General features: G+C 35.3%; 1 protein-coding gene across 8 annotated transcripts in view; it reads left to right on the forward strand.

Moving 5' to 3' along the window:
• DMXL1 (Dmx like 1) overlaps positions 1 to 13,564 on the forward strand; it is a 136,778-nt gene that overhangs the window by 89,739 nt on the left and 33,475 nt on the right. For 5 of the 8 annotated variants that reach the window (XM_043585931.1, XM_043585936.1, XM_043585965.1 and 2 more), the window contains 5 exons: positions 4,196 to 4,329; positions 6,546 to 6,631; positions 8,102 to 8,303; positions 9,565 to 9,682; positions 12,923 to 12,985. In XM_043585931.1, the coding sequence (XP_043441866.1) occupies positions 4,196 to 4,329; positions 6,546 to 6,631; positions 8,102 to 8,303; positions 9,565 to 9,682; positions 12,923 to 12,985 (603 nt within the window). The remainder of the gene's footprint in view (positions 1 to 4,195; positions 4,330 to 6,545; positions 6,632 to 8,101; positions 8,304 to 9,564; positions 9,683 to 12,922; positions 12,986 to 13,564) is intronic. The other 3 variants (XM_043585981.1, XM_043585946.1, XM_043585957.1) reach the window with 1 other exon arrangement.

The raw sequence follows: 13,564 nt of genomic DNA on the forward strand, positions 1-13,564 counted from the left end.
CTATTGGTGATTAGTACCTGTCAGTTCATATGCAGACAGAAAAGTGTGTTGCTGTCTTGGCTCCCATGATGAACTCAAGTGACATTTTCTAAAGTTGCATAATCACAAGAGGGAACTGGCTCACAAAGATGGAAGTGCAACACAACAGTGAAAGGTGGTAGCACTATAAGTGAAATTCAAATCAAATATAAATGAAGTTGTGGAAAAAATAGCTAATTGTGGGATCTCTGACATTACTGTCATTCGAGAGACTCTAGTGCAACCAGAAGACTTAGGGAAGGCTGACTTGTCAACACGAATGAGGAAAGTGTGACAAAAAGATGAACATATTCTAGAGATAGTGAAATTGGCAAAAACAAAACAAACAAAAAAACCAATCTTCATGTTAGAGTAACTCCGGGTAATATTTCACAACATTGAAGGTGCGAAGAAGAAAATGTTGGAAGCTGATACAAACTTGGAAACAAATATGATGACGATTTGCCAATGATTAGAAAAGATGTTTGCTTTGTATCCTAAATTACAGAGTTAGAATGCAGGGACTATTCAGAGTACTCTTGATAAATTTTTTATAAAGACATAAAACACTTAATTCTCAATATTTCTAATATTTTAATTACAGTGTTCTAAATAAATATTTTTACTATTTTTTCATTTCCTTATACATTTATTGCCTACCATAAGTGTTCTTAATGTTTTGAAAAATATTTTTCATAGTCATAGAATATTTGTAATTTTTCCTTTGTTTAATAAAATCGCCTTGGAGCACCTGGGTGGCTCAGTCAGTTAGGCATCTGACTTTGGCTCAGGTCATGATCTCAACGTTGTGGGTTGGAGCCCCTCATCAGACTCTGTGCTGATAGCTCAGAGCCTGGAGTCTGCTTTGGATTTTGTGTCTCCCTCACTCTCTGCCCCTCCCCCGCTAGTGCTCGCTCGCTCTCTCTCTCTCTCTCTCTCTCTCTCTCTCAAAAATAAACAATAAAAAAAAATGAAGAAACGTCAAAAAAAAGAAAAAAATTTAAAGATTGCCTCACAGTGACTTCAGCTTGGATGGTTGTTTTCACATTCCTGTGCTACCATGCACATGCAGAAAAGGCCTGAATGTATCTTCTCCTTTTCCTATGATCAGCCCGATCCCTAACATTCTCAACTTCCAGATGTTCTTAATATTTTGTTGTATTAATTGACACTGAACTATTTTCTGGTGACACCAGTCCCTCAGGCATGTTAAGCGTTAGCTTTTATTTTTCGTTTATTGTACAACGCGTGGGCTAAAGACAGGTATTCGTATCTCCTTGTTCCTCATTGCCTTTTACAGAGTCATTCATTCATTCAGCAGATGTTTATTGTTGCTATGGGAATATATATATGTCATCTTCATTTCTGAAGCACAGTTTGAGTTGATAAAGGATTCTTGATCAGCACGGCCTTCTTTAGCTCTCTGTGTTCCTCGACCTTGTTAAATTTCTGGCTGCTCTGCCCTTGTCCCACTTTATATCATAGCCTCAAGCTAATTGAGATGTTAGCCTTTCCTAGCTATTTGGTAATGAGATCTCTGTCATTTTTGACTGTGCCATTGGGGTGGGATTTTTATTAAAGTGTCAGCCCTTCTGTCCATGCAGCAGAGTTCTCAATCCTCACAGATACCCTGCTGGCTCCAGTGGACCCCTGTCACACAGAGTGGCAGGGGTGGAGTCGCAGAGACCCTGGCCAAAATGCCAGGTGCTTCTCTGTGTGTTGTATATATTGATCAATTTCCAGTTTCTTTTAAAGGACCTTTTTACAACATTGTTCAGTTTTCCTGTTGCTTTCTGGTGAGAGGACTTACGAAGCTCCTCACTCAGCTCTTTTCAGAAGTTCTGCCGTCCATGCTATTTCTTCACCAGGCTGCCCTAGACCAAAGTAACTTCAGACTTCCCACATCTCCTCCTCCGTCCTCACCCTTAACTAATGCCCTCATCTTACAAGTCATTAGAAAGGTAGAATCGCACAAAACTGTCACTGTCCTATCATGAAGCTATAACTACATCTTATTCCTTCCTTCTGTTATTATGGAAGAAGAGTCCTTCTTGTCACAGGCTCCATTTCTGTTCTGAATCCCCGTCGTGCTTTCCTGTCTACTCTTCACTATGTTTTCAGTTCTCTTGTCTTTACAGGCTGCTTCCCATCGGGACAGAAATGTGCTCTCCGGTCTCCCATTCCAAGTCCTGCTTTGATCCCCAGACTTTTCTCAGCTATTACCCCATTTCTCTGCTTCCTCTTATCATTCAACTTTTCAAAACTGTACACACATTTTTTTTCCTATTACCTTAGGTCCCTTTCATAGTTCCCCACTGTGCGACTTCTGACACAGCTACCCCTCTGAAGCTGCTGTTATTGAGATTCAGGGGGCATCCTTGTTGTCACATGTAACTGAAACTTCTTTATCATCGTCCTATTTAAATTCTTAGCAAAATTCAACACATACGACCATTTCCTCCTTTGAAACACTTTTTTGTCTTCTTAATGCCAATCTCTTCTATTTTTTTCCCTAGCCTTACTATTTATTCTTTTGTGGTCTCCTTTCTTTGTCCTTCCTTTTCTACTTGATCTATAATCTTAATCTTATTCAAGATTTGGGTTTTTGATACTCACTTTGTCCACTACTTCCCTCTCACAACCAGAGCTCCCTCAATTTAGTAGATGGCATCTTCATCCTAATAGTTGCTCAAGCCAGAAACCCAGAAATAGTCTTTTTTCTCTCTGTTCCTTGCTCTCTGTATTTATTGGCACATCTGGCAGTGCTTTCCCCCAAATACACCATCAGTATGTTATTTCTCTCCATCTTCATCACCTGTTACTACGTTGTCGAAACCTGACCTCTGTGCTCTAGAGCCGAAACATACCGTGAAGACAGAGTTTGGGGATAAAGAGGAGCACTGGTTCTAATGCTTTGCCAGGCAAAGGAGGCTGAAGCAGGCTAATGCCTTCAAAGCTGCAGATCCACATGTAATAAAAGGTTAAGGGTGGTTTTAGGAAAATACAGGATCTGGGCAGTTTAGAGAACAATCTGGTACATATGCCAGGCGGGTTGTTCATGTTTCTTGACTACCTCAGGCCCGGCCATCCGAGTCTCGTTACTGGCTATGCACCGAGGTCAGGGAGATGTCCACATTGATACCAAGTTCATGGAACAAAGGATTCTACAGAACAACACATGAAGGGAAGAGAGAGGCTTCAAGAATGAGGAAGAGAAAAATTCGTTCAGTTTAAAGGCAAGCCTTGCCGAAGCACTAGTGTGTCCATCTTGATTCCCATCTGTCTTTACGTTTCTGTAGCGGTTTCATCCAGACTGTCAACTCTTGCCTTAGTTACTGTCTCCGTTTCTACTCTTGCCTTTTGAGTTTTGTCTCATAAGAGAGGGGCATTGTAATAGTCTTAGAATGTAAATCTCAAAACTGTCCTTTCCTTAAAACTGACTAGTGACATTCCATTACCCTCTTGACTGTGACCTACAGACACCCTGCCCCACCTGTCACCTACCACTGTCTTGAGTGTTCATCGCAACACTTACCCTCCTGCATTAGTGGCCTTCAGTCAAACTACTTTCTTTCCACACCAAACTCTTTCCCGTAAGAAAACCTCTCTACCTACTCTTTCCGCTGCTCAAAATGAGCTTTTCTTCCCTCCTGATCTGTGGCTTACTTCTTGTCCTTGCAGTCTCACACGCCACTTTTCAAAGAGGGCTTTCATGATGAGCTCATCTCTGTTCTTGTTGCTCTTCTCCATCCCAGCCATCCTTGTGTGTGTGTGTGTGTGTGTGTGTGTGTGTGTGTGTGTATACATATATCACAACTACAAACAGTTTGTACTTCCTTTTCTATTTTTTGCCATTTTTCCCCCTAAAATGTAAGCTCTTTGAGTTCAGTGACTGTGTATATGTCTCAAAAATTCTTATAGCAAGTATACTTTTTGATGTGTTGATACTTGATGAATTTTTTGTTGAATGGCTGAATTAATAAAGAATTCTGTCAAGAGAAGTCAGAGGCATAGAATGTCAGAAAAGAAGCAGCCAAATACTGGTTACTTTACTTTCTTACAATGAAGTGCCTGAAAATGAGATAAATTGTTAATATTAGACTCTGTCATTGAATGTTTTAAATCAGGGAGTTGAATGATAAATCCCGTAACTTTTTTTTTTTTTTTTTTTTAATAGCCTTTTCTCCCTCCTTCCCAAAGTAGAGCAGAGTATGATTCAGAAGAGAGTCTGGAGAGTGATGATGATGATGATGATGATGTTTTAGCTTCTGATTTCCATCTGCAAGAGCATTCTAATTCAAATTCATATAGGTATGGAATATTTAATTTTAAGTTTCTTTTTAAAAATTTCTCATGGCTTATATACATAATATTTTTGAAAATAATTCATGTAAAATTAATAGCTCATTGAATTAAACACCTAGGTCAAATTTCTTTAGATGAAATTGTTAGATACTTTTCTTTAACAATAATTTCACAGTTTATTTATTATGTATGAATCAGTCCTCACAAATGCTATCAGACTATTCCTTGCCCTTTGCTCCCTGAGATACACAAATCCCACTGTTTTAGCCTAGAAAACACAATATCTTTTCAGTGTAATACTAATGCTCTAACATGTCAGTGATTTTTGTCTTAAAAATGTCTTCCCCATATTATAAAAATCATAAATGTTCAAAATGTTCACCCTCGGCTCCGAAGCTGCATTATCCTTACATGCATGGATAATGGTATATTATCTTATCTCTGTTGATATCTTGTATATATCTGAAAGGTGTATACATTTTATAAAGACATTGTATGTTATGGTATGATAGAAAAATAGAAATTTTCCACAAGCAGTAAGTAGGATATTAGGGAAAATGAAGTAGTCCTTTATCGAAAGGAAAAATTATGAGATTTTTACTTACTAGTATACTGTTGTTGATTTCCTGTTGACCTGATTTTGTTTTTTGAATACACAAAATATTTACATGGCTCAGAAGTCAAACTGTATAATTTAATAACAACAAAAACAAAACAACCCAATTTAAAAAGCGCACAAATGACTTGAATAGATGTTTTTCCAAAGCAGATATATAAATGGCCAATAAGCACATGAAAAGATGGTCACTATCACTGATTATTAGGAAAATGCAATTTGAAGCCACAGTGAGAGTTCACTTCATACCTCTTAGCATGACTGCTCTCAAAAAGAAAATAGCAGTGTTGGCAAGAATGTGGAGAAATTGGACCCTTTGTGCCCTATTGGTAGAAATGTGAAATGGTAACACCACTGTGGAAAACATTATGGCAGTTCTTCAGAAATTAAAAACAGAATTACCACATGACTCAGCAATTTCATTTCTAAGTATATATACCCTAAAGAATTAAAATAAATAAGGTATTGAATAGGTATTTGTACAAACATGTTCATGACAGCATTATTAATAGTAGCCAGGGGGTAAAAGTACTAAGTGTCTGTTGACAGATGAATGCCTAAATAGAAATAATAGTATATACCTACAGTGGAATATTATTCAACCTAAAAAAGGATGGAAATTCTAACACATGTTATAACATGGATAAACCTTGAGGACAACATGCTAAATGAAACAAACCAGTCACAGAAAGACAAATACTGTATAATCCCACATATGAGATACTTAGTAGAGTATCATAGAGTAGTCAGATTCATAGAGACAAAAGGTCTCTATGAATGGTGGTGGCCAGGGACTAGGAGAAGGGGGAAATGGGGAAATTGTTGCTTAATAGAGATAGTTCTAATTTTGCAAGATGAAAAGAGTTATAGAAATAGGTGGTGGTGATGGTTGCACAAAAATATGAATATACTTAATGCCACTGAACTAAAAAATAGTTAAGATGGTAAACTCTGTGGTATGTGTATTTTACCACAATTGAAAGTAGTAAAAAGCCAGTACTCTAAGAAATAAATGTGTTTCACTTTAAGAGAAGCTAATATTTCTTTTTTCAATTAAAAAAGCAAAAACTATATAAAAATGTGAAATCGGAAGTGTCACATTTCTGTCTTCCACCCATTTCCTCCTCTGCACCCATTTTTATTAGTTTCTGTTTTATCTGCCTTTTTGCAAAATAATCGTGTGTGTGTGTGTGTGTGTGTGTGTGTGTGTGTGTGTGTGTAAAATCTTATTTCCCTGCTTTCTTACATGGAAAAGCATACTGTGTATAATGTTCTATAATTTGCTTATTTATTAATACATACTGGAGTTCATTTCATATTGATACTTTGAGATCCTTCTTCATTCCTTTTTTATGGCAACTGTTTTTTCTGTGGTTCAAAACCATAGTGTTTGAACCAGTATTTTCTTGGTGGATAATTGGTTGTTTCTGCTCTTTTGCTATTTTAGATAAAGCTGACATGAGTAACTCCATGCATATATTGTTTTGGTTTTGGGAAAGTATATCTGCAGACTAGAGTCTTGGTGGTGAAATTGTTGGATTAAAGAGTGGTATACTCTTCCAAAACCCTAAGTAAGTTTTTAACACATCTCCTGTTTTATTTTTAGTTGGTCATTGATGCGCTTGGCAATGGTGCAGTTGGTACTCAACAATTTGAAGACTTTCTATCCCTTTGCAGGTCACGATCTTGCAGGTAATAAATATCTTAACATGAACTAATATTCCCAGTGCTTTTGAATTGCTATTTTGTATTTTTTTTCAAATAGTGGAGAAAAACTTAAGTAACTTACTATTGTAGAAGATAGGTTTCTTTTAACCAAACCAACCATCTATAAATATTTTATATAGGTGCCCTTAGGAGGACATCATCTAAGAAAGCTGGGGATCTGAACCTGATGTGATTGACTGTATTGAGACTTTATTTATAGCTGTAGCCAGGTGTTGAGGGATTTAATAGCAGTAGACACTTAGAAAACTAAGCACGTGCAAAAACTTAGTGATTATTAACTCCAGGGGAAGAAAAGATTGTACAGAAAGGTACATGATAGTATACCACGTGGTTCAGCTATGATCTATATTTATAAATAGATATAACAAGTTAAACCTGAAAACATCAATTTAACCAGAAATTATTATGTGACTATATTGCAGTGATGGAGAGACCGTTTATTTTTATGTTCCATAGTAATAAATTAGTACGTCATTTCTAAAATTGAAAAATTATGAATTCACAGTATTATCCTGTTATTTAGATCTTAAGAGGTAAATAGGAATAGCCAAAAGTTGAAAGTAGGGCTGCCCAGGTGGCTCAGTTGGTTAAGCATCCGACTTCAGCTCAGGTCATGATCTCACGGTTTGTGAGTTCAAGCCCCGCATCAGGCTCCAACAGTTCAGAGTCTCGAGCCTGCTTCAGATTCTGTGTCCCCCTCTCTCTTGGCTCCTCCCCTGCTCACACTGTCTGATTCTCTCTCAAAAATAAATAAACATTTAAAAAATTTTAATAAAATAAAAGTTGACAGTGGAATGAGGAGTCATGTGAATGAAAGTTTACAGAACTAGAAAGTGTTGAATTTACTGGTAAATATTATTTAAGGTTTTTTTTTTCTTTACTTTCGTGTATTATTTTAATTTTCTAAACAAGTTTTAAATATACCCATATAGATTTGGGTATGTGTGTGTGTGTGTCTGTGTGTGTTGTATATGTATGTATGTATGTACATATACATACATACACAACACACACATACACTGTATAGAAATATATACCATAAAGAAATTAAATGTTAAAAGCTATTATTTTTTCCTCTCCAATATATTTTTATAATATGCAGGTATATTTTTTCTTGTGAAATTAAAGCCAGAGGCAGCAATTGATATAGCAATCAATACTTTATATCATAAGTCATAAATATTATTCCAAGTTATACTTGTAAAGCTATGATATAATTTCAACGTAGATTTCTTTTTTTTCTGTTGCTAAGGGCCACCTAATAATGTTGAAATAAAGATTCATTACATCTTTTTTTTTGAATCCTGTGGGTTTCTGTGCCCACCTCTCTTCCACATCTCCTCTGCCAAAACGTGTCTTCTCTCATTCCTACAGTTGAATGTAACATTTTACTGCAGAAGACAAATGTGGGTCATTTTTATTTTCTCTTTTTAGAACTTCCAGTTAGTTCACCACTTTGTCATGCGGTTCTGAAAACTCTTCAGTGTTGGGAACAAGTTCTTCTCCGACGACTTGAAATCCATGGTGGGCCACCTCAAAACTATATCTCAAGTCATACCTCTGAAGAGAGTGTGTCTGCAGGCCCTGCCATTCTCCGACATAAAGCTTTGCTGGAACCTACAAACACTCCTTTCAGGTAGGTTTTCCTGTAGATCCTGTTTTTGAATTTTTTTTTAATGTTTATTTACTTCTTTTTGAGAGAGCGAGAACAGCACAAGTGGAGGGGGGATGGGCAGAGAGAGGGAGACACAGAATCCAAAGCAGGTTCCAGGGTCCGAGCTGTCAGCTCAGAGTCCTACATGGTGTTTAACCCCACAACTGCGAGGCCATGACCTGAGTGAGCTGAGTCAGACACTTAACCAACTAAGCCACCCAGGTGCCCCCTATGGATACTGTTTTTACGTCAGAGTTACTAAATCAGAATGCTATCAACTAGTAATTTAAAAAAAATACTTAAGGCCTTCTGTGTCTAATTTGCAGTTCTTGGCTCGTATCTGTGTCTTTGTTAGATGTATATTGTAGGCCAGAGGTTACCAAACATTTCCTGCAAAGGCCTAGAAAGTAAATATTTTAGGCTTTGCAGACCCTAGAATCCTTGTTGCAGCTCTTAAACTGCCATTGTACAGTGAAAGCAACCATAGACAATAAGTAAACAAATGGTCATGGCTGTGATCCAATAAATTTTATTTTTGAAAATGAAAGGCAGGCTGAGTTTGACCTGTGGGCCATAGTTTACTTCCGCCCACTCTGGAACAGTGCCCTTCAAAATATTTAGTTAGCAAACTATTTTACTGTCCGTGGGGAGATGAAGCATTTGCACCAAAAGGTAAATCGATGCGTGCTTGTTTCATCAATAAAGCCTTGCTACCAAATGTTAACTGAATTAAACTGTACTTACAAGCTTAGTTATACAGTTGATACACATTATTTCACAAGTTCTTAACCATAGTGAGCATCAGTAACAGTTCGTGGGCTGATATGTGTCCTCAGACACTTGGAGTAGCTCTGCCTCCAGATCTCTTCCAGGAAGTCTAACTATTTTGGTAGATCTTCTGTTCCTGGGGGTCGGAAACTGCAGCTTAGAGCCAAATCCACCCCTCCTCCTGCATTGTAAACAAAATTTTATTGGATTACAGCCACACCCTTTGATTTTAATATTATCTATGGGTGGTTTCCTTCTTCAGTGGCTGAGTTGAGTGGTTGAAAGACCATGTAGCCTGAAAGCCTAAAATCTTTACAATCAGGTTCTTTAAGAAAAAGTTTGCAGACTGCTGCCTAGATGATGTGATCTGATTCTAGTTCATTTATTATTGTAAACATTCTTACAGCACCAAGGAAATGTGGTCAAGTTAATCAGAAATCTCCAAAGCGTATAATTAAATGTCCTGTCTCTGTAGATCCAAACACCATCTGGCACTGTCTGTGAAGAGACTTTGGCAGTATTTGGTGAAGCAGGAAGAAATTCAGGAAACTTTTATCAGAAATATATTCACGAAGAAAAGATGTCTAAATGAGGTCTGTATAAGTTAAAACCTTTTTTTTTATTACTGAAGTCTTGTTTTACGTACCTATAAAGAATAAGTTGTATTTTACAACCCACTTTTATACCATAAACGTATATTATGCAGTTAATAAATAGATACAGTAATAGAAAAGGAGAGAGAACGGGTCACTATTTTCTGAAGTCAATTTAAAGTAACTAATTCAGATGTATGTGGAACTTTTTTTTTCCTAAAAAGGTACTGTTTGAGTGAAGATTGTGTATCTTGTTTGGTGTGCTTTGAGTTGTCATGATTGCCATTTTAGGAAATAAAGTCGAATTTTCCCATGATTTTCAGAATGTGATCATTAAAAGAAGTTATCTTAGAAGTTTTATTGAAACTAGGTTTGTATACTGAGAACATTTCAAATATGTACATTTTCTTTTTATTCTTTCGATTATGCTTCTTAGTGAATTTTGTAAGTGCAGTTTATAAATATACTGTGGTTAATTATACTTTGATGTTATCATTATGATTATTTTTCACATTTAGTTCAGTGCTTTAAAAAGTTCCATTTTGACGCTATGGAGAATTTGCACCTGAATGTAGATTAACATGTTGCTTCCTTTTCTGTGACAGTATTCTATTTAAAAAATACCCAGTAAACTCAGTGGTGGACTTAGTGATGACACTAATTCTTATGTCCTCATGGACTCAAGACCCTCAGCTGGTGTGTGGATCGTATTTTGAGAAGCACTGAACTAGTCTGAAAGCAAGTTTTGTATGGTTCTTGAAGTGGGGGGATAAAAAGAAGGTATTTCACTTGGAGAAATAAGGAAGTAGAACGGCTTTTTTTCCTGATTTTTAAAAAAAAATTTTTACTTGAGTGTAGTCAACATACAATGTTACATTAATTTCAGGTGTACACCATAGTGATTCAGCATGTTTATACATTAAAGTGGCTTCTTACTAGACAAGTTAGCAAAAAGCAAGATGGCATATAATAACCTTAATGAAAAACAGAAAAATTACATAGATCTGATGGGCTCTCAGTTTAAGCACTATTTTATAAGAGGCAACTGGGGGTGCTGATACTTAGCATTCACCTGGTGATGTAAATATATTTGAATTAGCCAAGCCAGGAAACAAAATACATAATTTTTTGCAACTTAGAAAACTTGTGAAATATGTATCTTAGAATAACATTGAAATCTAAGCCAACAATAGGTAAAATAGAATAAATAAAAATAGTTTTATTTAACTTTCCATAAGATGTATCTTAAATATTTAGTATATGAATTACCATTAAACAGTTCAAGAAAATTTTAGGATAAGTAAAATTAAAAATGTACTGGATCAGAGACTAATTAATTAGGGTGTGTTCATTGGTGAGGTAATGTTTCTGATTTTATTTTAAATATATCTTTGCCTAAAATAATGTATTACAAGTTAAAGCATTTCCATAATAGTGAATAAAGCCCTCCTTCTTTATACACTTTATACCTGCTTACTGTGGAAAAAGTATGTTTACTGTGCTTGTTATTTCTTGGGTTTCTCTGACCTACCTTGTATAGGTATAGATTTACAAAATCATTTTTTGTACAAAAAATGTACAAAATCATTTTTTAAAGAACATGGCCATATTTGATTAATATAGTTGTAAATATAAAAAATATTTCTCTACTGCTGATATAGGGAATTTGGAATATAGGTATTTGGGAAATTAAATAATTCTCAAAACAAAATAAAAAATTGTTCACCACCAGATTGTCTAGTTGAATCAGGAAATAGAACCACTAAGGGAGGGGAGTAGCATGACTAAGCCAGATACATGAGGAAGAACAGCAGGGAAATGAGTACAACTACATCTTTTAAATTCCTTTGCTGTTTGAGTTTTCTTTCAGAGTTCGATGATACCTTAAGAAAATTTTAATTTTTTTGTTAGTAATTAAATGCATGCTTATGAATGTTGGACTGAGAGAAAGCTTTATAATTAGTGAGCTAAATATTTTCTCTGAATTTTAGGGTTTTTTTTTTTCCTGCAAAATTAATTTGGAATATTTTAACTGGTAGATCTTATTTACTTAAAACTTGGCATCATTAATGATAGTTATTAGAAATTAATTGCTACTGCATTATTGTTTTATTCTTCATGTTTTATTCACTTTTTAAAAATAGTGACATTTTGATAAAGGGAATATGAAAATGAAAACTTTGTATGGTGAACCACAGATGGGATGGAATTAAGTAGAATATTAACTCTATAAAGTTAGTATAATGTTTAATCTTTAACTGGCAAGTTGATTAGCTTGTTCTTGATGTTAACAAAATTATCTTCCGTGTCTTTTTTTATAAAATGATGATTATATTTAAATAGTTTGAGTCCACGTCACTGTGACTTTTCATATGGTTAGGAAATAGATACATGACAGGCTCTGTATTTTGGACGGGAGAATTTTGAGATGGTTTCTTTATTCCTTATGTGTGTGAAAATGAAATTTTCTCCATCTGATGTTTAAATCCTGGTGTATGCTCAGATCTTTTCTTTTCCTATACTGCGTTTTTAAAATAAAAGATCTTTCCTTTTTATACTTGGAAATTGAATACAGATGGCTGCAAATGAACTGTATCTGAATGATCCCCAGCCAGAAAAAAATACTTGACAGCTATCATCTTTGTCCCTACTTTGTATTTCTGTTTTCTTTCATTTTCTGAGAACCAGAGGTCTTGAACCAGTTTTTTCTAATATCCCCTTTTTAGCAAGATGTGTGCCTCCAAGCAGTTTATTATTTCTGGCTAAATCAAGAGAAGGAGAGAATTAGAAACCTAGAAATTAAAAGTTTCTCATCAGGAGGTTTTCCTGAGGAGTGAGGTACCATAATGGAGACAAGGCATAGTAGCAGAACAATTTGACTTTAATTTTCAGCTGAGAGTACTGTGGATCAGTAGCTCTGAAATTTGTAATATTAAGAACTTGGGGCTCAACTTTGCTTTAATGTCAACATTTCAAAATAAGTAAGTTAAAATTTCTTGCAAGGGCAAATAAAATTTATGGTGGTGGTTAATGAGTTCTGAGGGATTCAGTTTTGCCCAGCCTTATCCACGCACCTCCACATGTGCTTCTTTTAAGATGTATGAACTTGAAAAATAACAACTCAGTCCAGTGTTGTTTTCTAGTAAATTTAGTTTAAAATATTATAAAAATATCCCCGGTATTTTGCATGTTATATCTCGTCTTTACTCTTTGTCATGTGGTTATTCTTTCTTGATGAAGTCATTAGAGGACAACTGTGAAACCATCAAAAATTCTATGATGGAGGAGCCAAACATCAATAAGGTACAAAATATCATTCAACTAAAATGAGAAATTGCATTCTTTCACAAGAAAAACACATTGTTTGTATTTGAGTTTTGAACCGGACTTTGTTTCCAGTGCAATTAAATTATTGTTCCCTCAGATTATTCTTACTTGATTTCAGTAGCTTAAATATGCAATCATAAAAATTGTTTCTGTTTTGTTAATAAGAGAATGCAATTTTAAAGAGAGTTGAATGTAACCTGTTTTGGCTACACATTTTTTTGAGCAAATGCTATTGAAGTTCTTAATAAGGTGTATTACAATAGCCATTGTAGAATTGTAGCAGTATTGTTCTGTTTTACAAGTGTCATTTTGGAAGTTAACAATGTCTTCTGTGATGTTAGTTCCTTAAAATATATCAGATGCTAAATGTAGCATTTATTGTGCTGGTAGGAATGGCACATAGCACAATGCCTTGTATGTAGCAATTTCTGCTAACACTTGAGACAGAGAAAGAATGGTAGGAATTGGTGTAATCATGAAATATCTCCCAAATGTTCTATGATCATATATTCAAATGTGAGTTTTATTAAATTGACATTTAACTCACTCATGTGT

This window comes from Prionailurus bengalensis, chromosome A1 (assembly GCF_016509475.1).
Source record: "Prionailurus bengalensis isolate Pbe53 chromosome A1, Fcat_Pben_1.1_paternal_pri, whole genome shotgun sequence".
Taxonomy (NCBI): domain Eukaryota; kingdom Metazoa; phylum Chordata; class Mammalia; order Carnivora; family Felidae; genus Prionailurus; species Prionailurus bengalensis.